The sequence below is a fragment of the Poecilia mexicana genome, unplaced genomic scaffold, assembly GCF_051168715.1.
Source record: "Poecilia mexicana isolate PSO_F unplaced genomic scaffold, ASM5116871v1 scaffold_23, whole genome shotgun sequence".
In the NCBI taxonomy this organism is placed as follows: Eukaryota; Metazoa; Chordata; class Actinopteri; order Cyprinodontiformes; family Poeciliidae; genus Poecilia; species Poecilia mexicana.
In genome coordinates, this window is record NW_028263392.1 from 14,959,883 (window position 1) to 14,986,004 (window position 26,122).

Here is a 26,122-nt window from a genome sequence, read left to right on the forward strand (position 1 = left end):
TTATTTTCTGCAGCCCCTAACATTGAGCTGATGTTGACTTGTGTAACCCGTTATTAGTCAACTAGCCAGACTTTTATTTTGCGGGCCTACTTCCTGTGTTGCCCCAAACTGTTCAACTTATTTAAAGCCCCGCCTCCAGCGCAGTTTGAACATCATCACCTGTTCCACTGTGATTGTGGCTGACTGTTGGCGTCTTGCTGATAATTTCATCCTGGAAAGTCACCCAAATCTTTGAAACAACTGATTTGAACTATTGGTGAGTTTGCTGGGTTGATGGCAGTATTGTGCACCATAGAAATGTTGCTCAATTGATCATTAGAGCATTGTTTTATTAGACTGTCAGCGGTTGTTACCTGGGCCGTCACTGGAATTCACAGCTGATTGTAGTCTGGCACTCTCTGCTCAAAGGTAACCGTTGGGTTTGTGCAAGATTTCTTGAGTTTGAAAAAAGGATGTAGCTACATTTAATTTGATATTGCGCAGTATATTTCTTTTCCTCATTTTGCTTGAGTATTTGAGTTAATTTATTTTATTTTCCTTGATTGATATTTTGAAAGTTAACTTTGATTTCAACTTTAACCTTAAATCGATTAGTTGAACTATGATTGTTCTTTTGTTTTAAGTTATGGTTAATTTAACCTGACAAATGTTTAGTTTAATTATTAGATATTTAATAATTGCATTTGTTTGCACCTAATTGTTTAATTGTTTAAAATACTTAATGTTTTTTTTTTTTTTCTTCCCAATGATGGATAAGATCTTCAGATCCTCTGTGACCTTATGGCGAGCTAAGGACAAGGACTTTGATCTTTGAATTGATTTATTTGGAATTAAGTTGTCTCTCAATGTGTATTTGTAATTGTTTGTTTTTTTATTCTTCAAATCACTAATATATTCACACCAAAACTAAAATGGTGCTTGTCTTCATTCACACCTCAGGCTCCTTCAAAAAGAACCATCTTCTGATGCTGCTTTTGTAGCCGCAGTTAGCTGCGTGGCCTATAATTGTTACACTTGCCTCCTATTTATTATTCAGTTATTGAACGCTGCTTGTTGATCATTTTTAGGCTCTTTTAGCTTTTAAAGCTCACTCTTTTACACACCAAAACTTGTGCAGTTATCTCAGATGTTTTAGTATTTTACAAGCAAATTAGAAAATCTGAGGCGCTCCTCTTACTTTCTCCCAGCAGGTCTTCAGACATCAGATTATCCTGCCGGTTGCCGAGGACGAACGCCAGGAAGGAGAGGATGAGCGCGTCCAAGATACCCATGATGGCCAGGATGTAGGCCCAGCGCACCGAGCAGGCGCCCAGTGTGTATTTGTCTGTCTGCTCGCCGCACATCCGCTTCACCTCGTCGCTGTCCCAGCCGTCGGGGTAGATCATGCAGCCCAGAACCAGGCTGGTACCTGGAACAGGAGGTGAGACAGATGGGCCGGGGTGCTTAACACGCTACCAGGGGAGGATTCATGTTGCTAAACCTGGAAACATGCTGCGGTTTATTAAAAATGGCTGCACTGCTGCATAGGTTGTTGGCTACAAACACAGATTTATTCATCACACTTCAAATTCTTCAATTTGTATTCAACACTCCTGAGCTTAAACTTTGCTTCAGCTGGAATTACAGCTTTGCACATCGGAGCTGCGACTAACAATTATTTTAGCTATCGATTAATCGGTTATTCTGATTAATCTGATTTTAAAAATTGACACATTCTGACATTTTTCATTTAAGCTTTTCAATGCAATACTAGAAATGCATTAAAAGATCTAAATGAACAAATTAAACCCTTAAGTAAAAAAAAAAAAAATCTTGCCTAAAATGCAACAATACATCATTCATTTTAGTGATCATTTGTAGCAAAAGATGCATTTAGCTAAAAAAAAAACTTCTAACATCAACATGTGAAAACCTCAACTGTTTCTGCTTGACTGAACATCAATACAGTGATTATAATTTGATTAATCAATTATTAATTTGATGGCAAAATACACTTTATAAATTTATTTTACAGAATTTGAACCATCTGAAATACAAAATGAAAATATTAGTTCAATTATTGGTCTGATTATGTTCTTTCAGTAAATGGCCATTTTTTAATCTGTATACTCCAGTTAATGGTTAAGTGATTACTAAATTAGTTGACCATTATTTCAATAGTTGATTAATCGATTATTGAAATCTTTGCCCATTCCTCTAAATACAAAACTTCACCTCAGTATTTAGACTTTCATAAATGATGATAAACCATGTGGGATTTTGCTTTTATTATGGCCTACGTTTTGTTGTTGCGTCCCAATAAAGCACTTTAAAACCTAAAACGTTTGAATTGGGGAGAAAAGATTAACATGGTGCTTTATTTGGAGAATTTGTAGTTCATATATAATATTCGCTTTATGGAAATAAACTCTTGGGAAATCGATTTAAATCACTTTGTGCATAAAAATAAGGAAATCAGAAAAGGAGCCAAAATAAATGCAAAAGAATAGAAACTGTCTTTACAGCAGATGCACAAAAAAACTCCCAAAAGTGTTAATAAATATATATATATATGTATGTATGTAAAAAACAGGATTAATTATAACATAAAGATGCTGTGCATTTAATATAAATATTACAACTGAGTATGATGACTCTTTAAAAATGTTTATAGAAACAGATGTGCAATCGCAGCATAAATATAATTAAAAATCTGCAGAAAACAGTGCAAATGTTCAGCAAATATGCAATAAGTAATGAAATAAATTCTGTATGATGGAGATTAAAGAGTCTGCAGACTGAATCAGGAGGGAATGAGCATCAGAGGAAACGTGACGGTGTTGGCAGCAGTTTAGAATCAGGCCCTGAAGGAGGTGCAAAAACAGAACCGCATGTCGCAGAACCGTGTGTTGACACGGGCCGTCTTCACACGCCGGCTGTCGCTTGGCTGATGATGGGAGACGCCTTGGAAACTGTCATCTGATGACTGTTGGCATGGAGCTAAACGCTTTGTTTTCAGAAAAACAAGTTGTATTAATGCTTTAGAAAAGGCTAAAATGACGCAATTTAAGAGAATATTTTTTAGATTTTAACCAGAATAAATAGCTTTCCTGGGAAATACCTGTGATACTTGAACACTAACTTGAGTAACAAGTGGATTAACTGATAAATTATGCCACCTGTGTCAAACTCAAGGCCCGCGGGCCAAATCCGGCCCGGCAGAAAGTTTTATACGGTCCACAGAGACATGTAAATAGATTCATTATTATGAATTATAAATAGTTATATTAATCAAATGAAAGCAGTTTTTAACGGAAGAGGATTAGGATCAGATTTTGTTTCAGAATAGTACATAATTATTCACACTCTAATCGTATAAAATCAAAAGTCAGAATTCTGGGGGAAAAAAACCCTGAATTCTCAGAAAAAAGTTAAAAATTTGGGAAAAAACTCAAATCTTTTTTGGCAGAATTCTACGTTTTGATTTCAGAAGATTAAAGCTAGAATTCCTTATTTGTTATTTTAGTGCCCATAATCATCTTCCATAGATTTCATTCTGCTAAAATACATCGATGGGGAATGCTGTTTTGTTCAATGAGCAGCGTCTTTTGTCTTAATCATTTGTAATTATCGTAATTAAATACGTGACCCCTATGTAATATAGGCAAAAATTTAAATAAAAACGCTCTTAAAAACAACAAGGCAGCCAGTCGTTGATATAAATTCGCATTCTGCATTTCAAAATTCTTTTTTTTTTTTAGTTTGTTACTCCTTTAAGGTTATAATCAACCGCTGTAATAACACTTTTATGATGTAAGCTAATTACAGATTATTCTAATGACAGGAGGCATGTTACACAAAGAGTTGAACTTAAGAAGGTTGATATGGGGGGCGGGGAGGGGGCAATAAAAATCTGCTTCGGGCTCCAAAAAGGCTTGTGCTGGCCCTGTCTATGTTAATTCATGCAGTTCAATAGAATCAGACTTTTTGTCCCCTGTCAGATGCATTTTCACTGGGAAAGCAGTTCTCTGCACACAATCCTGCCATAAATAGACATTCATAATGAAACCTTCTCTCTGCTGAGTTGTCGGCTCATTTCAGCGCCAACAGGACCGATGTTTTCAGGCGGGACAGCCTGAACGCTGAAGGCAACATTTATATTGGCAGAGATCTGCGTTTGCGACGCCTCATGTGATTGAGGTCAACAGGAAAATGGAGGACAGGCTGTTCGAAACGAGCTGCCTGACTCTGAGATTCATTCTGGCACTTGAACTCTGCAGGAGATTTGTAGTAATGAGCTGAATCTCACGCTGAGACGCTGAGAACCAAACCAAACACAGAGAAACGAGAAGGTCGATTAACTTCCAGGGATGCAGATTCCCTCAGATCCTTCGCTGCAAAGGCTGCAGAGGTCAGAGCTTCTCAGGAAAGCAGCGTCGAATTTTTACTACGGAGTGTTGGATAAGAAAATAAAAAACATAAAATTACAATAAAGCATTACAAAAATAAACTAGGATAAGAATAAAGTTGAAATAAGATGAGAATAGTCATATTTCGAGAATAAAATCTGAATATTTGGAGAAAAAGGTTGAAATGGAATAAAGTCTTAATATTACAAAATAAAGTGCTAGTATTACAAGAAGAGTCATATTATAAGAATAAAGTAATAATATTTACAAAAAGTAAATATTATTGAGAAAAAAGTCATAATATTCTGAGATTTAAATCGCATCAGAATGAAGTTGTAGTAATGACTTTACTGTCATATTTTGACTTTATTCTCGTAATTTTCTGACTTTTTTCTTGTAATTTAATTGTTTTTATTTTCTTAATGTGGCCTTAATACTCCATTATACAATTCAGATCTTTTAACTCACCCTTCCAAAAAAAAAAATACGATTTGAGCCACTTTCATTTATGTAATTTTGAAATTAAGAAATTTCAGAGTTTTTTCCATAAATATCAACATTTATAAGCTTTTTTTCTAGCAAATTTTCAATTTAGAAACATTTTTTTCCCCTCTATCTACAACCTCCATAAAACTGCTTCAGTTCGTCCCATTACGTCTGAGTGCTGATTTCCCATCGATTCGTTGGCAATAACGATGTTTCTGTTGCACGTTTGCAGCTCAAACGTTAATGATCATAAACGTCTCTGATCGTCTCCCACGCCGCGCTCATCCTGCCGGTTTCTGGCCGTGACGGCGACACAATCAGACGTTCATGTCCCACATCCTCGTCTCCCAGGGTCAGCTGCTGCTTTCTGCCGTTTGGGCGTCTGCTTCAAGGTGGAGCTTGACAAATGCAATTAATGGGAGTTAATTGGGGCAGAAAGTGGCAGATGCAGGAAGGTATGAGGCTCATCCTCCCCTCCCTTCGTCTGTGTTGCTCTTCTGGCCGGGAATCAGAGCGCAGATATGAGAGGAAGGGCAGATGGAGCGTAATGTGCAACATGGTTCCTGCAGCACACCGCAAAGTTCATTAAAGCTTCCAGCAGCCGCTCAGTGATTCATGAGGCCAGTTGGTGTTTGGAGGGGAAATTAATGAGCTGGTCTGAAGCTGCTGAGTACAGAAGAGGATTAGGGCCACTGGAAACTTAGAAAAAGACAAATATTATGGGTTTTTTTCTCTGAATTTGGACTTTAATTTTCAATTTTGATTTTACTTTAAACTCAGAAATTCTGACTTTAAATCTCAGAATTTTGACTTTTATCTAAAAATTTAACTAAAATCTAAAAAGTTTCACTTTACATTTTGAATTTAATTTTTACTTAAAACCAGGATTTTTGGCTTTAAACTAATTTGATTTAAATAGCATAATTCTCACTTTTTATTCAAAAATGTTATGTTTTTTTCCCCCACAATATTCTAACTTTAAACTCAGCGTTGTTTATGCATAATTAAGCAATTCTCGTCTTAAAATTAAAATCTAGAAAGTAAATTTGGGACAGACTAACTTGCAGGAAGGAACAATTAGACACCACATACTCTGCCTCCAACATGAAACTCATTCAGAGGATCGATTTATCTGAATTCATCCGGACTACGTGAGGTTTCACTCGACCAGCAGAGTGATGCTGATGCCTGCTCTGATCTTCGCTACACAATCTCAGCGATTCTTTGTGATTTAGATGCTGACAGGGCATCAAACATAAAACATCTGCATCCCCTGTTTTCTTCTCTTCTAACTCCTGCAGTAACTGTGGCTGTGCAGCTACTGTTGCTGCGAGATGAAACGAAGGGAGGAGGAATGTGCTGGTGTTTTCACTGAACCAAAGATCACCTAGATAATAAAATATCTGGACACGATAAAGCCACTTATTGATGAGTGCTGATGTCCTTTTTGGGAAGATGAGAATACGACAGGAACGACGGGGCTTGAATCCCAACGCGCTTCGTTTGAGACACGAAGGGAAAGAGGAGCTGCTTAAAAATGCAGCGGCTGCAAAGCATCAGAGAATTGCACAGAAACAGAGAAACTGCACTTCAAAGTCAGGCCTAAATGAACAGTTCAACCGTTAGAGGATAAACTCCTGACTCCCCTCTGAATTTATTCATTTTGAAAACTTCCTTCATGTTAGAGAAAATACTTGGAAGAGTAAAATTAACTATCTGATTTCGAATCTAATTATCTACAGGCTGCTGGAAGCACAAGCAGCTTTTTACAACTTGGTCTTGGTCATTTAAACTCCTTCAGTTGCAAATTTTCTTTTAATATTGCATTTTGCTAAATTCAAATGTTTTTATTTGGTAGCTATTATAAACGGGGTTTATACCAAGCTGAAGAAGTGCAGAAACAGAACACCAGAATATTGATAAATATTTAAATTAGCTACTAGTTTATTCCTAATTCTAGTGTCTAAAAATTGTATGTTAATTGATGGCATTGGAGTTCAATAGCTAGCATCTGTTAGCATAAAAGCTGAAGTCAAAAACGTAACAACATAAGCAAGCCTTATAATTCAAGGAAACCTAAATGTATCTGGATTCAGACTCAGATATTTCATGGAAAATGTTCTAACTTAGTGTAGCATTTTGCTAACGCTAATTGTTTTATTTAGGGGTGGCTAGCTGACAGAAATAGGTTTCACACACAGTTTGAGAAAGGACAGAAATAAAAACAGAATATAAAAAAGTATTTATGTAGCTACTAGTTTATTTCTAGTCCTATTGTCTCAAAACGGCATCATTTAGTTTTGATAATAGCTGCTAGCATAGCAGCTTAGCAGCTAACATTGATAATTATAAAGATGAAGAAGCCTGACAGTCCAAAGACAAATAGGTGACCTTAGTTAAAACATAAATGTATGTGGATTTAAACTTCTTCAGAAATCAAGTTTATGATGGGAGGAATATTTACTGGGACATTTTAATTTACATTTTGCTAATGTTAAATGTTTTATTTTGGAAGTGCTAGCTGACAGAAACACGGTTCACAATTTGTTCAACAGATGCTATAGTATTTTATTATTCAGTGTGAACATTAGCTTTAACTGTCAGCCCTGGATTAAACACACTGTTGTCTCCATCTGTGTAAATGTTATGAGTGAAATATCAAAAGAAAAAAAATGGAAAATGAAGTTTGGCTGAATGAAGGGTCACAATTTGCCATGCAAATCTTTTCTCTTGGTCTCCCGTCAGACTGCTAGCTGTGCCGCATGTGCTGGTCCTCTGATGTGAGGATGAGATGCTAGTAGCGCTGAAATGAGGAGGAAACAAACATCTGCTGAGCCTAAACGAACTGTACAGCATCTTATTCTCTCATCAAACAGCGACGGTCGCATTTTTAATCTAAAAACAAGAAGTCATGCTTCAGGTCTGCCTGCTTTGCTCACTCAGATGTGGTGACATTGCTCTCGGAGCGACAGACAACTTCAGCAGTCCTGAATCTTTTAACAGTTGCCCTTATTTTCTTTCCGAAACTGTGCTGCTTTGAAGTCAGACCGAAGGGATTGCTCCACTCCATTTCTGTATCATCTAATATGTCTCTGATCTGAGCTGATGGCCCAGAGTACATACACTCCTTCTTTTTCTATCTTTCTTTCCTCCCCCCCATCCTCACTCACTCTGTGCTTCTCCTCCTCCACTGCTGGGCTATAATTACAGATGATGTAAAGGGAAGAAAAACAACCAGAAACCAGCCTGGATGAGAAAATGACACATGTGGAGCTGCAGAAGAAGTTCAACCCCAGAACAAACGCTTAAGATCTTGTGAAAATTATGAATCTGGTAAGAAAAAAAAAAGAATTCTGACTTTTTAGACTCAGAATTCTGAGTAACTGATTGGATTGCTCTTTGCCAGCTTCCTGGCATTAAGCATAAATGACACGACTTCTGTGACATAAGTCTTAATTTTGAGATTAAAATCTAAATTCTGACCAAATTCAGACTGACTTTTGTCCTCAGCATTTTGAATTTTAATTCTGAATACTAATTCTGTGTCAATCTATGTCAAATATGTGTCAGTTATGTTTAGTCTATGAAAATAATCGCATAGATGTTTCTTCGATGTTATAAGATTTGTAAACCTGAACTTTGTCGACACTGAAAGTCTGTTCCAAACGTATTTGATATATTTGAATTTTAAGACTAGATTTGCCGACGGTGTATAAACAATTCAAACAATTATGAAATTAATGTCAGATTTTAAAGGCAGATTTTTTTTCAGTGGCCCTAATCTTCTTCCATAGACATGAACTGAAAGGCCGCTCAGTGTAGAAGAAGCCACTACTCTAAAACCGGCAAAAGTCTTTGTTCTGTAGCAAACATCCAACCATAGACCAATCTTCATGGTTACGTTCACATAGCAGATCTTATTGCTCGATTCCAAATTTTGCTGAAATACGATTTTTATGCTTGGTGTTGGTTTTGTGTGATCATTCATGTTGCTTCTTAATTAAATGTGACCGTAGTCTGATTTTTCTGTGAATTTTTTATGCATACGCAGAAGAACGTCACGCAGCAGCAAAAACACAAAATCTTTCCAAGTAATTTTGGAAAGATTACTTGGAAATCTTAAGTAAGATTTCCAACTTGAAAATACTTGAAATAATTTATTTCAAGTTATTTAATACACTTGAAATTAGTTATTTAATACACTTGAAATAAGACTTAAATGTAACTTTTTAGCAAGATATAGAGGCTTGCTTAGTAAATAATTGCTAATTATTTATGATGGTAAATTAAGTTATGCATATGAAAAATGTCTTGTTATAAGTGAAATAATCTGCCAGTGGAACTGGAACTGGGTTGCTAGGTGACAGCTGGGGTTGCTAGGTAACGGCGCCAATGGAACTAGAACATTTTCACCAATATTTAGGAATTGTTTACTTAAAATTATTCTGTGTATTGCTAAAAATATATTTTTAAGATAGTTTTGTCTTATCTCAACTGTATTAAGATATCCATCCGTTTTCTTCCACCCTTCTCCCTGTCTGGGTCGGGAGAAGTTGGTGCCCATCGGCGTCAAGTGGCGAGAGGCGGGGTCACCCTGGACAGGTCGCCAGTCCACTGCAGGGCAGTATTAATATCTGTAGTACTGAAAACTAGACCAAAATTACTTGGTAAGATTTAGTGTTTTTGCAGGGTACGGAAGTGGTAATGGACGCCGCTGTTTTCAAATCGATGTTTATTCAGCAAAGAGAGCCTACAAGGATCATAAGACAGACAAAACTAATTATAACAAGCACAAGTTGCTTGGAGCATTGACTGCAACTTCTGCAGTTGGGTCTGTTTTTAATGCAGTCGGAGCCAAGTCGGAACCGACACTTGGGTTTTGCGATGGACCAAAGTGTTGCTTCAACATTTCCATGTTTTCTGTAGCAACTCAGGGATTCTCTGGCGGCTTTCCACCGAATCTCGGATTGTATTCCCCGTCGACTGCTCAGAGGACCGCGCTAGTGATACGACTCCGATAGCAGCAGAAACGGCTCAAAGCACGGTCTCCATGGCAACCGGAAAGCTCGAAAAAGAAAGGGAGCGAGAGCATTAATGGGCGGCCGAGGTGACTCTGAACGTCCCCGAAACGACACACGTTCCCTCTCTTCTCTGATCTGTGGCCTTTTTTGGGGGGATGGAGACGTTTGACTGTAAACGGCATAAAAACACAAAAACTTAACACTTAACTCTGCCGCTTCTCCCCCGGCGGATTCATAAGCGTGTCCGGTGGGACTCAAACACGGCCACCGCTCACACTTCCTAACTCCCCCCCTGCTAAGTTTATGAAATAACAAGCCTCTCTGCGCTGCCACACAGGCGCTGAAGCCTTTTGATGTTCTCTCCAGCTCAGAACTCATTTGTATTCAGCGAATACCCCCGGCGTTCACTTCGAGTCCTCCTCACCAACACGGCTCCAAGTGTTAACATTGTTAGTCATGTTTTCCACACAGCGAGGCGCACCTTCTCATTTGCAGCTCAATACAGCATGTTATAATTATAGATGGATGATATGTGCAATTAGGAGGGAACCTGTGTAAGTAGACATCTTGTGGCTCTGCTGTCAGATTTTCAGGTTTCAGGATGCTTTAGAGCCCCCTTTACTCTGATATCCATAAATAAAATCCAGTGAAACCATTTGCCTTCAGAAGGGTTTATGTTTTTACTATAGTTTTTTCTGGTCAAAAACAGTGGCGACCCTAAGGGGGGAGCAGAGGAGGATGTGGCCCCCTCTTTAAAATGCTTTAGTGAAGCAGTAAATGTAAAACTCAATAAAATAAATAAATACTGAATAAATGAAATTTAAACATTTAAAATTTTTATCTTCTCTAAAATTGTAAAAAAAAAAAAAAAGATTCTGGGGTTGCTAACACCGATAAACGACATAAAAAAATTTATTTTCCTTTTGTGGTAGAAATAGATTAACTTAACTTTAAATTTGTTTCAGTTACAAATGGAAAATTTCCTCTTTTTTTTCTTTTGCTTATTTTGAACCCTCCACCAAAAAAACTGAGATTTTTAGATTAAGCTCAGAAATGTTTGAGGAAAACATTTGGAAATTTCTGAGTTTCAAAGGTAAATTTTTGACTTTTGGAGTTTATTCTTGAAAATTTCTGTGATTAAAAGTCAAAATTCATGAGTTTTTTTCTAGCAAATGTTTGACTTTTCAAACTCATATACTTCCTTGTTTTTACTAGAAATCTTTTAAGATTAATCTCAAACTTTTTGATTTTTTTTTTTTGGCAGAAATTTATCCAACTTTTCTTTCTAGCAATAATACTCCTAATATGCTGTCGTACAACTTCTTAAAACAGCCCAAGCGATTAAAAAAAACAACCCAGACTTTTATTTGGCAATAAATTAAGTTAATGTTTGTCGGTGCCTGAAAAATGAGTTGTTTCAAAAATATTCAGAATATTAAGTCAAATTCAAGATTAATTTTAGAAATTTTTGAAAAAATAGTTTCAAAGGTCTATGTTTGACTTTTGGAGGTCTTTCTTTCAAACTTAGAAATATCCAAGTTTATTCTATAGAATTAATTTCCTCGTTCTTTTTTTTCCTTCTATCTTCAACGGCCCTGATTTGCCATCGCACCGTTAAGGCCCAAACACAAAAACATGAAAAATGTAAATTTAGACGTGTTAGCACTTCATCAACGTAGCGTATAAATCAGCGAACATCTGAGAGTCACTCAAACAACGGCATCATAACCAGCCTCTCGGTGACGGTGAGAGATAAAAACGGCCGGAGCCCAGACATCCGTCTCCTGGACACCAGCATCACTCAAACATGGCTTTGACCCAGACGGGTCGCCGTGTCCTTGGCCTGCCGCCTCCCGGAGGAGGAGGAGGAATAATAAGCGGCTGTCGCCTCCATCCCGACCCAACGATCAGGAAGATAAACCCAGGATGGGAAATCTATAAACATCACTGAACGTATGAAAACAAGCTAAAGTGTCACTAAAACAGTGCAAACTCTGCAAAAACAGGAAATATTACCAAGAATTTTTGTCTTGTTTTTTTTGCAAATATCTTATTACATTTGAAATAAGACACAAGTAACTTACAAGAAACTTTTCAGTGAGATATAGTTTGTTTTAAGTCAAATCAATAATTGATTTACATTGAGGAAACAATACTAGTTCAACCTGGGGATTATTTCACTTACCTCATGGGAAAATGTTTTTATATAAAGTAAATAATTTGCAGTAGAACAACTACTTTTTAATCTATATTAAGGAATTATTTAGTTTATAAGCTCCTATATCTTGCTTATTTGTAACTTCTAAGTTATTTTTGTCTCATTTCAAGTGTCCTAAGATATTTGCACTAAAATTACTTGTGTATGTATTTATAAAATAAATGGTAGGACTCGATTGAAATGTTTAATGTAGTTAATTGTAGGGTCTGTAATTTGATTGCATTTTAATTGAAAACCATATATCAAAATAATTAGCAATATTTTAATTCAAAAACCATTTTTAAGGGTAAATTATTGATTAGACATATAAGCTCAACAAAAAATTTATTTTTAATCTGCTTTTTAGATTATTGAACCATCAAATTGATGCAAAGCGTTTCAGGAACCCTGATCATTCATGGAACATTTTTGAAAAAAATCTTTAAAAATATGGACTGTTGACGCTAACATTAGCATTTTGCATTTGCTAATAAGTTAGCATTGAAATGCTATATAGGCCTGAATAGCTTCACTGATTGGCTAATTCTTTTTAGCACAACTTGAACCTGAACCTTTTCCAGATACTAATCAAAAACAAAAATCAGCCAACCCTCTGTGGGTAATATTTTGCATTACTATATATTTTGTGGCTATTTTAAAAACAGTTACTTTTCTAACCTCTTGTGGCAGGAAGCTGTACTGCAATTCATAAAATGGAAGATGAGATTCACAGATTTTAGGTTATTTAAATTAATGTTTTCTCTTAAAACAACACAGCAGCTAATATCTTTGCATTCCTATTTGTGCCTTTGTGTTATTTATTAGGATAAGGACTTCGTGAAGTAAAGTTGCTCTTTCCCGCTGCGCTCCCAGTTTCGGGACTAATTGGTCTAACCTTGGGTGGTTTAGGAAGGCACATTAATCAGTGGCTTGTTTTGGAGACTCACTAAATACAAACCTCCTGTTCCTCGTCCGGCCCACGCAGTTTTAACATTTCTGTCTTTCTTTGTGTTCCTCCATCTCAGCTACGTTATATTAAGTACTTTATCCTGAAATAACCTCCTTTCCACACAGCTTCATAATTACAACATCAAGCAAGTTGAGTTTTTGTTAATTAGGACCTGAGGGCAAAAGGAGAGAATATACTTCAAGTAATTAATCTGAGCTCATGGATTCGGTGAGAGGGTGATGTGTTGAATGAAAGACATTCAACACAATAGCCAGATCCATTTTTTTCCAGATCTGTCTGGAAAAAAAATAACACTAGCAGTATATCCAAACATTTTCCCTCAAAACATAAAACGAGACAAGAATCAAGTTATTACTAAAGATTATATCATAGGAACAACATAACTAATCTTTAAAGCTGCTAAAGCTCATTAGCTAGCTATTAACTGTACAAAAGCTCATACTGAAATTATGAAAATAGGGCAAAACGCAGTCGATATTGATACTTATTAGTTTTTCTAACTAAACTAATGGTATTATCTTTCCTGTTTTATGCCTTTGTTTTCTTATTTTTAAGCAGTTTTCAGGATTAATGGTCAAACCTGAAACTGCTGCTGTACCAGTTACTCAACAAGTTGTTGCTAGGTAACAAAGAATGAGTGAGTTGCTAGGCAACCAGAGAGAGAGTGAGTCAGCTCAAAATTAAATTCAAATTTAAAAATACTTTGTTGATCCCAAAGGGAAATTAAATGTTGTTCTAACTCATATGAATTAAAATTTATCAAAATTGATGCCATTAGAATTTGAGTGGCCAGAGGAATTTAGTTATTTTTATTTTAATCTTTTATTGTACTTCTGATATTGTATTCAAAAGGCTCAAGTAGTTTAATGAAAAACCTGCAGAATGTGGCAATATTTTTATCTGATTAATCTTCAGAATAATCACTATATTAATCAATTACTAAAATAATTAATTTTATCCCTACTTGTATTATTATGCCATTATCTTTAAATTAGTTGAAAATGGTTTCAAAACACCAATATTATTATTCATCGCAATAATTTTCGAAACAGTTTATCGTCCAGCAATATTTGTTATTGTGACAAACCTAGTGAAATATTTGAAAGAAACTGAAAAACTGAGGTGCGATGCTACTTCACATGCTAATGGCACAGCAGCCAATCCAGGAGCGCCATTCCTTTTTCTGAGCTCTGATTGGCTGAACCCCAAAGACCAGAGATGTCAGCATGGATGTCAGTTTCTACTTTAACATTAATGTGTATTAAATTATATTTGGTGTTTTAATTATTAAAATAAACAGTTATAAGTGATTTTAGAGGGGATGTCAAGTATTTCCACATTTCGGCTGTGGTGCCTAACTGTTGCAAATACCCGGTTTCACTGTAAACACTTGATAACATCACGTTCCAACAACATATGACAGTAACTCCTTCATTTAAATTTGTTCTATTTTTAACACAAGCCTGAAAAGTTGTGCTTTCCTGAAAGCAAATCTTTGCCAAATTGCATAAAAGCTGATTTGTCTGTCCATCGTCTCATCTGGTAATCCAGTTAATCCATCAGACAAGATTGTTTTGCATCCACAAACCCTGCAGATAGACATCTATTTAAAAAATGCTGCATCTGAATTCAGCAGCATGTCTGTGGGTTGCTCTTGGCTACTTCTATATTGGCTCCAAACACAGTTTCCAAAACTCTGCTTTCAAATGTGAGTGCTGAACAAGCATCTCTAAGATGGGTGCTTTTAGTGTATTATCATCAAACGGACAGGGAAACAGAGAGCAAATCAAATATGGACGCTAATGGCTGTGGACTCTAAGGGTTGTCTTTTCTACATCTGTCAAGTTTCTTAGAGAAAAACAACTTTAAAAAGTTCAGCTGGTGTCACCTGGTATTTCTTTATTCTCCTTAACTAAATATTAATGTCTTGAATAGCATCATTTTTAGAACTGGAACTTTAATACATGTTTGATTATTTATATAGATTTTAATGCGTAAAAACCCATACTCATGAGAATAAGTACAAATAATTTAACATAAAATTTGGGTATTAAATGCCGTAGAAACCAAAATGGTTTCTACAGCTTTTAAAAACAGCTCAGCGAAAAAAGAAAAAAAAAACACCCAGCTGTTTTTTTTTTTTTTTTTTTTTTTTTATTTGCACAGACTTTAGAAAGTATGTGCAGACTTTCTAAAAAAGTCTGCGCAGACTTTTTTAGAAACTCTTCTCGGATGTAATGGTAAAGCGTCTCCTTTCAGCGCTGAAAGTTAATAAAATAAATAAAGTCTGAATGCTTTTCTTGGCTGATTTTATGCTCCGTGTGTCGATACAAATTATGATTCATCGATTGAGATTCTCATCCTCAACAGTTAAACAATTTGTTTCAAAAACCTCTAAAAGTCACTGCCCGTCACCTAGCAACCCCAGCAGAATTCCACCTGTTACCTAGCAACCTAAGCTGAGCTCTAGCACATTTGTTTAGCTGGTTTAACTGCTGTACGCTCTTAACGACATGAACAACAAATTGTTTTGTTCCTGACTTACCATCCAAAGATCACTTCCTGCATTCTTGTTGTGTAGGAGGCTCCAATTCTGCTTTTCAAAGATGTATGGTTGTATAATTGCGCATCTGTTAGCAGCTATTTTAACATGAGTGTAAACATTGAGTTGGGGGGGGGGGGGTCGTGGCCAGCAGCAGCTTATTTTGGATTATTGGAAGGAGCTCAAAATAGGCAGAACTAACCAGCCTAAAATCTCAATATCTAAGGATAATTTTGTGCAAAAAATGTATTGAACGTGTTTTGTATAACCTACAGAAGTATTGTAACATGTTCACAGAAGCATAATAGGTCCACTTTAATGCACGCCAAGGTTCTCAGATTGATTCTCGAGAGTCAATATGTCCTGATAAATAATTCATGGTGAAACTACTCAAACCGGCCATTGAAAAGGAGAAGCGACAACAGCAGCAGCAGTGATGTTTAATTTGAAACATCATTCAAATTGGCTGCGAGGACGAGAAAAGGCCCTATGGATCCAGAAGCTATCCAGTCATGTGACACTGTTTATCCCGGGTGTCGTTCCTCAACATTCAGCCTGTCACGTCTCATAAAAGCAAAGCGAGCCTCAAAGCTCAGCCTCATTTGGACCTAGAAAGAAAGTTTTGCTGGAAGTTTCCAACCATCTGAGGTCACAGGAAGTTCTTACAAGAAGGTAAAAAGGTGGCGATGGGCTGAGGATTAAGTAATGTAGGTCTCTAAGCTTGCAGCGGTCAATGCCGGCCTGCAATCAGCCGCTCTGCTCCACCCCTCTGCCTTCATCCCCGTTGCACTAATTACATTACTCCTGGGGAGGCGGATAATCATATCTTAATGAGGCATGGAAGATTTCACTCCTCTCAGCGACTTCAACCTTCGTGAAATCTCTTGGATTTGCTTTTCAGCTCGAAAAGCCGGTTTCCAACCAGATCTTCAGAAAAAATTTCTAAGCTTTTGATATTTTCTTTTTCAACGCTGTCTAGGATTTACTGGAAGAAGACAAGCGCAACGATTGTAATTTAGCAGCAGGATTTATGGAGTAATATCCATGTCGATATAAAACTTTGGCAGCTCCTATTGAAACCTTTTACCGTATTCATTTTTCCGACTGGCCTGACTGGAAAGGGTTATTCAATTACTTAGAAGAATCAAGCGTTGTCATAACACACAAAGCACTTTGCATGTGATCTAAAACTACAGCTGAACAATATTGACTTAAATGTACAATCTCCAATCTTTTCATACCAGATCTGATTGTTTTTCTTGCTTTCTTTTCTGAAAAAGAAATTACAAATGACAGAAAATGGCTTTTATTTCAATCATCCTCTCTGTGAGCTGGATGTCAGTGTCAGGTTACAAAACTTCATTATAATGAGAAAAAAGCTTCTTAACCTTCAGAGACACCTAAAACAATTACAAAATCAGTCTTCTATCACCTGAAGAACATTTCCAGGATTAAAGTTTTAATATAACAGTAAAATGTGGGATATTAGTCCATTGATGATATCAAGATCTGATGTGACCAGATCAGTTTGTTTGGTTTCTTCTTCAAATTTGACTCAGTCGCTTAAACAATCATTTTGCGGTTCCTACATCATTTCCTGCTACTGATAATAATTTGATGCTGATGTGTTAAAAAATAAAGTATTTCATTATCTGTAAAACTGATCCCAAACTAAAACTTTACAAGATGCCCGATATTCATCATTTTAATGTTTAGTTATTTTTCAAATTGTTACTTCATTCTCCTGTTTGACTTTATTCTTGTAATATTAACACTTTATTCTCATTATTTTTGCCTTTATTGTTATTTCTGTATTACTACAACTGTATTATTGTAATATTACGACTTTATTCTCAAAATTAAGAAAAATCATTGCCTGACCCTTTTGTTGTAGAGTTGACCTGAATTCAAAGTCCAAATAATAAGTTGTAAGACAGGATTGTCAATCAAGATGGCCGCCCTGGGAGTGGTGACATCACTGTGTACTATGGAAACCCAAGCAATGCATTGATGGGGGAAAAAAAATCTAAATTTTCTAAAAAATTTCATCTTCAAAAACTAAAAATTGATTCATCGCCCAGCTCTTTTTAACATGTACAAGAACTACTGAGAAATAAATTCATTTATTAGGCTTTAATCTAAAACGTGTATGGAATGAAAATATTATTAGTGTTTTAAAGAACATTTCTCCTATTTAAACCGTTTATAGTAAAAGCATAAGATCATAAAACATTCCCAGCCATCCTAGCAGGTTTACTCTAAAAGCAGACGGCAAGACGCTGAAAGAAGTTTCCAAAAAACCCAAAATGTCTTTTTTTTTTTTTTTTTTTTGTGGTCCATTTTTCAAAACCTACATCTTAAATTCATCTGGTTATCAGAAATCTGTTTTACCTGGAACATTTAAGTGTTCAAACAAGCAAAATACTTTGTCAGCACTGTGCATTGTTGACTTATTTGCTTTCTTTTCTCAGGACAAAAGTAAATCTTTCTTTTGGGACAGTTTCGTTTTCATCCAGATGATCCTTTTCCTCCTTCTGGGGGATTCGTCACTTATCCTGATGCAGCAGGCCGACTATCTATAGTCACTCCCTCAGGGAAACGTCACAATGCGACTGCAAACTGAGACCATTTGCTTAAGCAGCTCTGATGCCTTCTACTTCCACTTGGACAGTCAAAAGCACATCTGTGTGCTTTTCCAAACACACACACATCAGGATGTCATTACTTCTCTTCCGATCCTTATTCCCCCTCTAAATCCCTCTCTGCCAGCTCTCCTGCTCCATAACAAGGATCCGATTAGCAGTGTTATAACTTCAACACATCCTGCAGAGAGCCCTGGAAATCCCTTGTTATCGGCCCATCAGTGCCGCCGCCGGCTTCCCCTGTCCGCCGATTGGTCACCGCACCATCATCATCCTCCACTTTTAAAAAGGGCAAAGCGGCTTTTTGGAAAATGCCAACATGCCTCTAAAACTTCCCAGCTTCTCTGTCCAACTCAAAAACCTCTAGGAAAATATCTGCTAAACTCTCAGCTCTCATTAAAAACCGGCTTTTCTTTACGTCGTCTTGAGATTGGATACAACACATGACACAAAGAGAAAAAACAATGCAAAAATAACTATTTGTGGACACATTATTCAAGTCAGCTTTGTTTGATTAACATATTTATTTAGATGTTTTAGCAAAAAAGGCTGTTCAAAGAGCTTTAGACCATAAAACATAATACACCAACCAATTATGAAATCAGAAATAAACATTACATCTGCTCAAAAACCAACACCAAGCAAATAAACACCAAATATATTGATCAATTTTCCAGTTATCAATCAAGGACAACTCTAAACAGCCTTGATTTAATAAAAATCAGTGTTTGAGCAGTTTTCTGGAAGCCAACCATTTACTTTTTTAGGCAGACCTGTGAAAATAAAGATAAATGTATACAACTTGCTGGGAAATTTATCTTTTAATCCTGAAAATGCCCTTCAGGTGATAGAAGACTGACTTTGTTTTTGTCTTCATGTGTCTCTGAAGGTCCAGACACAGATTTCGGTCGTTTCCAGCTGACTCTTGATCGTTCCTCTGAAGCTCCAACTCCACTTTTGTTTCTGTTCAGCTGGAGAAAGTAGCGGCTCCTCCTAAGCGTGTGCTCAGTGGGTTTGGACTGAGTCACCTGGTGGTTTTAGAGCTGTATATCATCTGCATACATGTGGTAATCTAGCAGGAGCATGTAGATGTAAAACAGAAGGAGACCCAGGATGGAGCCTTGTGGTACCCCACATGTGATTTCTTACCATGAAAAGTGGTAAGAAAGGGTTTTATTACCACCAATACCAAACGCCACCAATTTGTAAAAAAGAACCTCAACATATAAGAAGCAGTGCCAGTATTTGTCCTACTGTTGGAAAATACTCAAAATAATCCAGTTTACAACAATTTATTTGAAAAGAATCAAATGGCTGCTTGGGGATTCTAAGAGTTTTAGTAGTAATATGATTTCTGGAAACGGTGTTGACCATTTCAATTCATTACCAAGTCTGGAGCAGCAAGGCAATTTCCACAATTCATTACTTTTGTGTCAGTTTGTCAGAGATGTCCCTGACATTTTGAGAGCCAATTATTGGGGGAAGTTATGTCAACCCTGCTTCCTGTTAAAAAGAGAATCTCAGATTTTTAGCCAACAAACTCGCTGTTCATGTAATGAAATGTGACAAATGTTTGGAAACCGAAACATGAGCGTAATCATCAGGGAACGTGGAATATTTCAAACAAAGTTTTTTACTTGTTAGATTTTGTTTAGTAAAAGGTTTTAATATGATAACGACATTTTCCGGATGATGTCCAATTAAATGCCAAGTTTGGTGTCTTAAAAACACACAAAATATTGATTTAGGGATATTTAGGTGAGTGTGTAATTATTAGCATGTCAGAAATCTCAATTATTATAAATAAATTTACAAATTACTTCATTTGTGTACCTTTGATACACAAAAATAGCGTTAAAAAACATTTTTTAGGTATCCCATTAATAACCGTTAATCAGGGAATGTAATTAAAGAAAAACATAAATCAAATTGTGTTAGTAATATTTTCAGTTTGAAAGTGGATTAATAAGGCATGTGAGGGTCATAAAAAAAGAAAATCCCTTTTCCATCAATAGTTTCTGTAATTTAATGTAAAAATACAACCTAAATGCTGCTTTAATGTGCAGGAACTCCAGGGGCTCCAGTCATTTCACAGTATAAATATTTCCCCAGTTAAAGCAACGCCGTGTTTGCATGCTTTATCAGTGGCCTCAAGCTATTTCACTGTTTATTTTTCACCAAGGAACTAATCAGCCACATTCCTGTACTTTATTTCTTTGCAGTTCAGCCTGAACACAGAAGGATCCGCTCTAATAATCACTACCGTTTGGAGAGAAAAGGTCTTCAGGAGTCATTTTCCTCTGGTTGGCAGCCATGACAGCCTCTTGTATTACTCTCCATCTCACATAATCTCCATCTTTCTGTCCGTTCCACATCATAACTACTCTGCAATCAAAGCTGTCAGTCACAGTTAAAGCTTTAAATACCTGACGGTTCCACAGTCAGACACACTGCTCTCATTTCACCGCACTGCTGCTCCGTCACTCCGCTAATTTCTAAGGACAAACTCATCGTAATTTCATTTTGTGAGGGGCTGAATCAGAAAAGTAGATTATGATTACAATTATCTGTTTACATCTTCCATTTTAAAATATCAAAGTAATCTTTTCCAGACTCCTGGATATCAGTGATTCATCTCAACTACTACTACAGCCTACTTCATGTACTAGCTTAGGTTACTTTTTTAAATTAGCTTAAGGTATATTTGTCTCGAGTTTAAAGTAGTTTGACAATCTGGAGTGGCGAGCTAACACCGCTAACAATTTTTTTTGTAGCACAGTAATCATAAATATCAGTTTATGCGCTTCACCGATATGGTTTTTAGTGGGAGCTAATGCTAAAGCGCCAACTTCAGCCATGTTTAATTGACTCAAGGTATGTTAAAAATAGTTTTATGATCTGGAGCAGTTAGCTAATACCGATAACAAAAAAGTTTGTTTGCTAACCCTAAAGTGGTAATCATAAAAATGAATTCCGCTAACGCTAAAGTGCTACCCCAACATGGTGTTTTAGCAAGCTATTGCTAAAACGCTACACTAACATTGTATTTGTAGGAAGCTATTGCTAAAGTGCTAGCTTCAACCATGTTTAACTAACTCAAGGTATCATCGTCTGATGTTGAAAGTAGTTTGACGATCTGGATTAGTGAGCTAACACCACTAACATAAAAGTTAGATGTGCTAATCATAAAAATTAATTCCGCTAACGGTAACGTGCTACACCAGCATGTGTGTAGCACGTTAAAGCTAATGCTAAGTTAATGCTAAGTTAATTAATGATGAGATTAATTCAATCTTGTTGATATCCATCACGTCTTTTGCTCCGTTTCCATGACAAATGCAACTTTAATATTCTGCTAATGTTGAAAAACGGACACAATTTCGCAGTTGCAGTTTAACATTTAAGACAATGTTAAAATCACAAATTTGTGAATGCAATAAGTCATTAAACATCATGGAGGCTACAGATGTACACATTAGATATTTCAGATATCTTAAATTTCATAAAAAGGTCTTAATATCTTCAGTTTGAGTTAGTGAAATCTGTAGAAAAAGCCCAAAACAAAATTAGCGTGACAAAAACAGCAGAAATAGAAGAAATGTATAAGATACTTTTTCACAGCTCTGAGATGGATTTTAAATCTGGACAAAATAAAAAGTAGGTTTATCCAGATCCAAGAGCTTCTCTTGGTACAATCACATTAAACTGAGGTTTCATATTTGGTACTGTCCCTTTAAGATCCTCGTCAGCAGAAGAAGCTGATCCAGTTTCTTAATCCAGGAGCTGATCCTGGTATCCTCTGACGCTGTGATTTACAGCTGACTTAGCTGCTCTCCTATTTTGTCCCGTTCCCTCTTTGTCTTCATGCTAACGACTGAAACCTGGGTTAGCTTAAACACCGTTAGCCTCCCAGCTGGCAGGAACCATCCAAGCAGAGCAGGGGGTTTCATCGTAACACCTGCCTCCGTAATGGCTCTCACATTGTGTGTGTGTGCGTGTGTGTGTGTGGATAATGTGGGGTCATGTTGCATAACTGTAAAGCCTCTCCCAGTAGCTCATTATATGTGTGAGAGGATAACGATTGGGCTGATGTCATTAGCACTCAGCTTCAATTTGTACTGGAAATGCACTCAGTCCACGTTAACGTGCTTCTTTAAATTCACCAATCCACCAATTGACAAAACTTAAATGAAAGCCAGAGTTACAGAACTCCTACAATAATAATACAACTTCCTAAAGTAATTTTCAGTTTATCTGAGCTCTCTCAAGGTATCAGAGCAAAATTCTGACTTTTTTTCTCAGAATTTTGAATTTTTTTCCAAGAATTCAGATTAGTTTTGGTTTTTTGTAATCTTGTGAAATTAGAGCCATAATTATTTTTATCTTTTTTTTTTTCTTTTTATTAGTGGCCCTAATCTTCTGTAAAAATCGACTAAAACCGGATTTTGTATGAAGAAATTCTTAGATTTTATGCTGAAGCCGCCCAGCTCTCACAGCAGCTCTTCATCAGTGGACCTTCCTGGCTTGAAGGAGGCGAAGTAGCAGCAGCAGCTGCGTCCTGTTACAGCCCCGCTTCCTGTTATTCTGGAAAGCAATGTTCGGATCAATACTTCCAGCTACCAAATGGACCTCTTATCGCTGCCTTGGAGAGCCAGCTCCCGCTCTAAAGCACCACTTAGTGGGCCGACCGGACCATGAGGAGTGACCAGAAGATGGCCGCCGTGCTGCAGATGTTCCAGCAGCACTTTAGAGTGAATCACCTCTGATCCGATGCACATTTGTGGGCTTACAGCTGCTGAGGCACGAGCAAGTTTCCAAGCAGAAGGTTTTCTAACTCTGTTCGTGAGCGCGGTTCTCGGATCGGGGCGGTTATCCTGGTTATTGGGCATCAATGTGCAGCGTCACGTCACTCATTACTTCCTGCTGCTGCTCACAGCGTCCGCACTGCTTCTGCTTTTAGTATCCAAAATAAATGGTTTCTAAGCTGAAGCTGCACAAAATAACCTTTTCATCCCGACTGATATTAGCTCAAACATTTTCTGCTTTAGGTCAGGATCACCAAGATAGTTTCTATTTATTACTATATCTGCTTTTAGCAAATTTATGAAAACCTATGTCAAGAATCTACAACATTTATATCCTAAAAAGCCAATTTCACTCTGGAAACAACCAAATAAAACTCAGAGGCACAAATGTCACATGATAAATATCTACTTTAGAAGATTTCTTATCATTTTTAAAGAACCAGTGTTTTATCTTTATTTTTAGGATTTAAAATAAAGATGAACCTAAGAGACGATTGTTAATTTATTAAAAAAGCACAAAGATTCCAACTTATTTACACGGAAGGTGGATGTAAAGATGGATTACTGACACTTTTAGTGTGATTCTTTGTGGAAATTCAGTGCAGATATGGCTGGGAAAAGAAACTGGAAAATTAGTGAGAAAAAAAAAAGAATTTTTGAGTTTAATCTAAAAAACAAAACCATTAAAATTTTGGAGTTTGAAAAGTCAAAAGAATTTTAGAAAAAAATTAATCTGCGAGATTGATGCTATAAAATTTCTAGAATTAATGTCAAAACGTCTGTTTCTAAAGTAAAAAATCTGCTAGAAAAATCTCATAAATCTTGAGAGAAATCCCAGAACATTTCTAGAAAAGCATGGAAATATCAGTTTCAAAAATTTAAAATTTGTGAGAAAAAAAAGTCTGGAATTTTTTGATTAATCTCAGAATTTTTCCAGGAAAAAACTTGCGTTTCAAAAGTCAAAAATCTGTGAGAAACAACTAAAAAACATTTAGATTAAACCCAGAAATGTTAAAGATTTTTTTAAAAGTTGAAAATTTGCAAGATTAATTAAAAATCTCCTGAGTTTTTTCTAGCATATTTTTGACTTTTCAAGCTCTGAAATTTCCACATTTTTTCCAGAAAATCTTATTTGTTTCTAGTAAATTTGAAACTTTTGGATCTCAGAAATGTCCTTTTTTTTCTAAAACAGAAAATGTATTTTGGCATCAAATAACTCCTCTTCTTTCTGTCTTGTTTTCCTGTCTGCAGGGCCCCGGTGCCTTGTTGTCTGGACAAGAGTAAACAGAGAAAAGTTGTTTGGTCAGAACCAGTTTGGTTCTCCTGTTGGTTCCTGTTTGTTTGCCTTTAATTACCTTCATCCAGTTGGACATTCACACCTTTCCACCCCAGGCTGTGGATAACAGCCGCCTCGTTATCCATCCACACTCCTCCACAACCTGTTTTTTCCTCACTCTTGTAAAAACAGTCATTTTTAGCGGCACAGAAAGGTGTAAAAACCGCCTCTCTGTTTGAGTTTGGTGCTAATGAACCGCGTTCACTCCCGCTTCGCCTCGGTGAAGAAAAACCATCAAACAGGAATGTTTGAGTTTTTTAATCATAACTGCATTTCTGGAGTCTAATACTAACCCTAAAGCTAATGAAACATTCGGGAACGTCTGCAGCTTCTCTGATTTCCAGAGTTCTTGCAGAGGCAGAAATCTCCTCCATGTTTATTTTAGCTGCAGGGAAATGTTTCATCTGAGGAAATGATTAATGAGAAGGACTGAACAGTAAATGGAGTAAATAATCTGGATTTCCAAATTAATAATTCAATCTCTAAGCATATTGAAGCAATTTTCAGATTATATTTTCAAAATCTAAGCCTCCTTAACTTGCTAACTTTATTAATCTCAGTGTTTTATTTGCCTGCTGTGGTGGAAAATAACTCGTCAGGACGGATCTAAAACAGGAACGTTGTGAATCAGACGGTTGAGTAGCTGTCTGGAAACACAAATGAAATGTTATTTTTAGTGACATTTTATGACTCATTTCTATTTACTTTCATTTTTAGCTTCTAATTAATTGAACCTGTCAAATTTGTGCAGTGAGAGAAACAAGAGAGCAGAAAACACGTTTTGATCGTCATCAGAAACGATTTCAGAGGGAAAGATGTGGATTTTCTTCACCAGATACGATCTTTAGATGTTTTTGTCCTCTTTACTATTCAGATCTTTTTGCATGTGAAAAATTGAATCTTCTTCTTTGGGGAATTTAACTTTTACGGAGGTGAAAAAAATAAATTTATTTTCTCAAAATTTTAACTTTAATCTCAGAAATTTTAAATTTTTTTCTCAAAATTTTAATCTTAGAAATCTGACTTTATTCTATAAAATTTTAAATTTCATCTCAGAATTCTGACTTTTTTCTCAAAATTTTGACTTTTAAATTACTTATGCAGCATCTTGCAAATCTATAGTCTTAAAACTCAACTCTACCAAATAAATTTGGGACAAAAACGATAACTATCCTGTGACAAGAAAAAAACAGTTTGAACTTTATGGAGTAAAACCTTGAAATTAGCCCTTTTTTCTTTTTTTTTTTCAGATTTAAAAAATTTTCTGTAAAAATTCCGACCAAAAAAATTTACAAACATTGACAAAACAAAAACACTTTCAGATGCCTGTGGAGTAAATTAAAGTTTCTATTCAAATTCTCACTCTGGGATTCCTCTGTGTATCATTGTTTATATTTTATACAAATATAATATTTAAACTCACTGAGATGCGTTTAGAGCTATTCTTGCATCAAAAGGATTTAAAGAGAAACTTTTAATGTTTCTGCTGAAAGTTTTGACTCCAGCATAAATTATACTTTTATCTTTTCTTCCAGCTGGAGGTGAAAGGTGCAAAATAAAGAAATATGAGTTGGTGTTGGAGAAAAATAACACTTTTTATCTGTCTAATTAGAGATGTAATGTGTGAAAAACTAACTGCGTTCTCACTTCTGTTAAAACTGAAATAATAAACACACAGGAAGATGCCCTTCTGTTTGTTTTTATAGTGGATTATTAGGAAAAGTCGTGTAAAAAA

General features: G+C 36.2%; 1 protein-coding gene and 2 long non-coding RNA genes across 4 annotated transcripts in view; 2 read left to right on the plus strand and 1 right to left on the minus strand.

The window, feature by feature from the left end:
• On the plus strand, nt 1-1,272 carry LOC148152515 (uncharacterized). Its single transcript, XR_015762144.1, has 3 exons — nt 1-256; nt 336-408; nt 1,188-1,272. It is a non-coding gene; the product is annotated as an uncharacterized LOC148152515 (long non-coding RNA).
• lhfpl3 (LHFPL tetraspan subfamily member 3) overlaps nt 1-26,122 on the minus strand; it is a 30,591-nt gene that overhangs the window by 3,212 nt on the left and 1,257 nt on the right. Inside the window, exon 2 of the mRNA XM_014998492.2 lies at nt 1,178-1,408. Within this exon, the coding sequence (XP_014853978.1) occupies nt 1,178-1,408 (231 nt within the window). The remainder of the gene's footprint in view (nt 1-1,177; nt 1,409-26,122) is intronic.
• On the plus strand, nt 1,330-26,078 carry LOC148152516 (uncharacterized). 2 transcript variants are annotated; one of them, XR_015762142.1, is made up of 4 exons: nt 1,330-1,420; nt 8,085-8,207; nt 20,469-20,549; nt 24,303-26,078. It is a non-coding gene; the product is annotated as an uncharacterized LOC148152516 (long non-coding RNA). The 2 variants fall into 2 exon arrangements; XR_015762143.1 differs by lacking the exon at nt 20,469-20,549.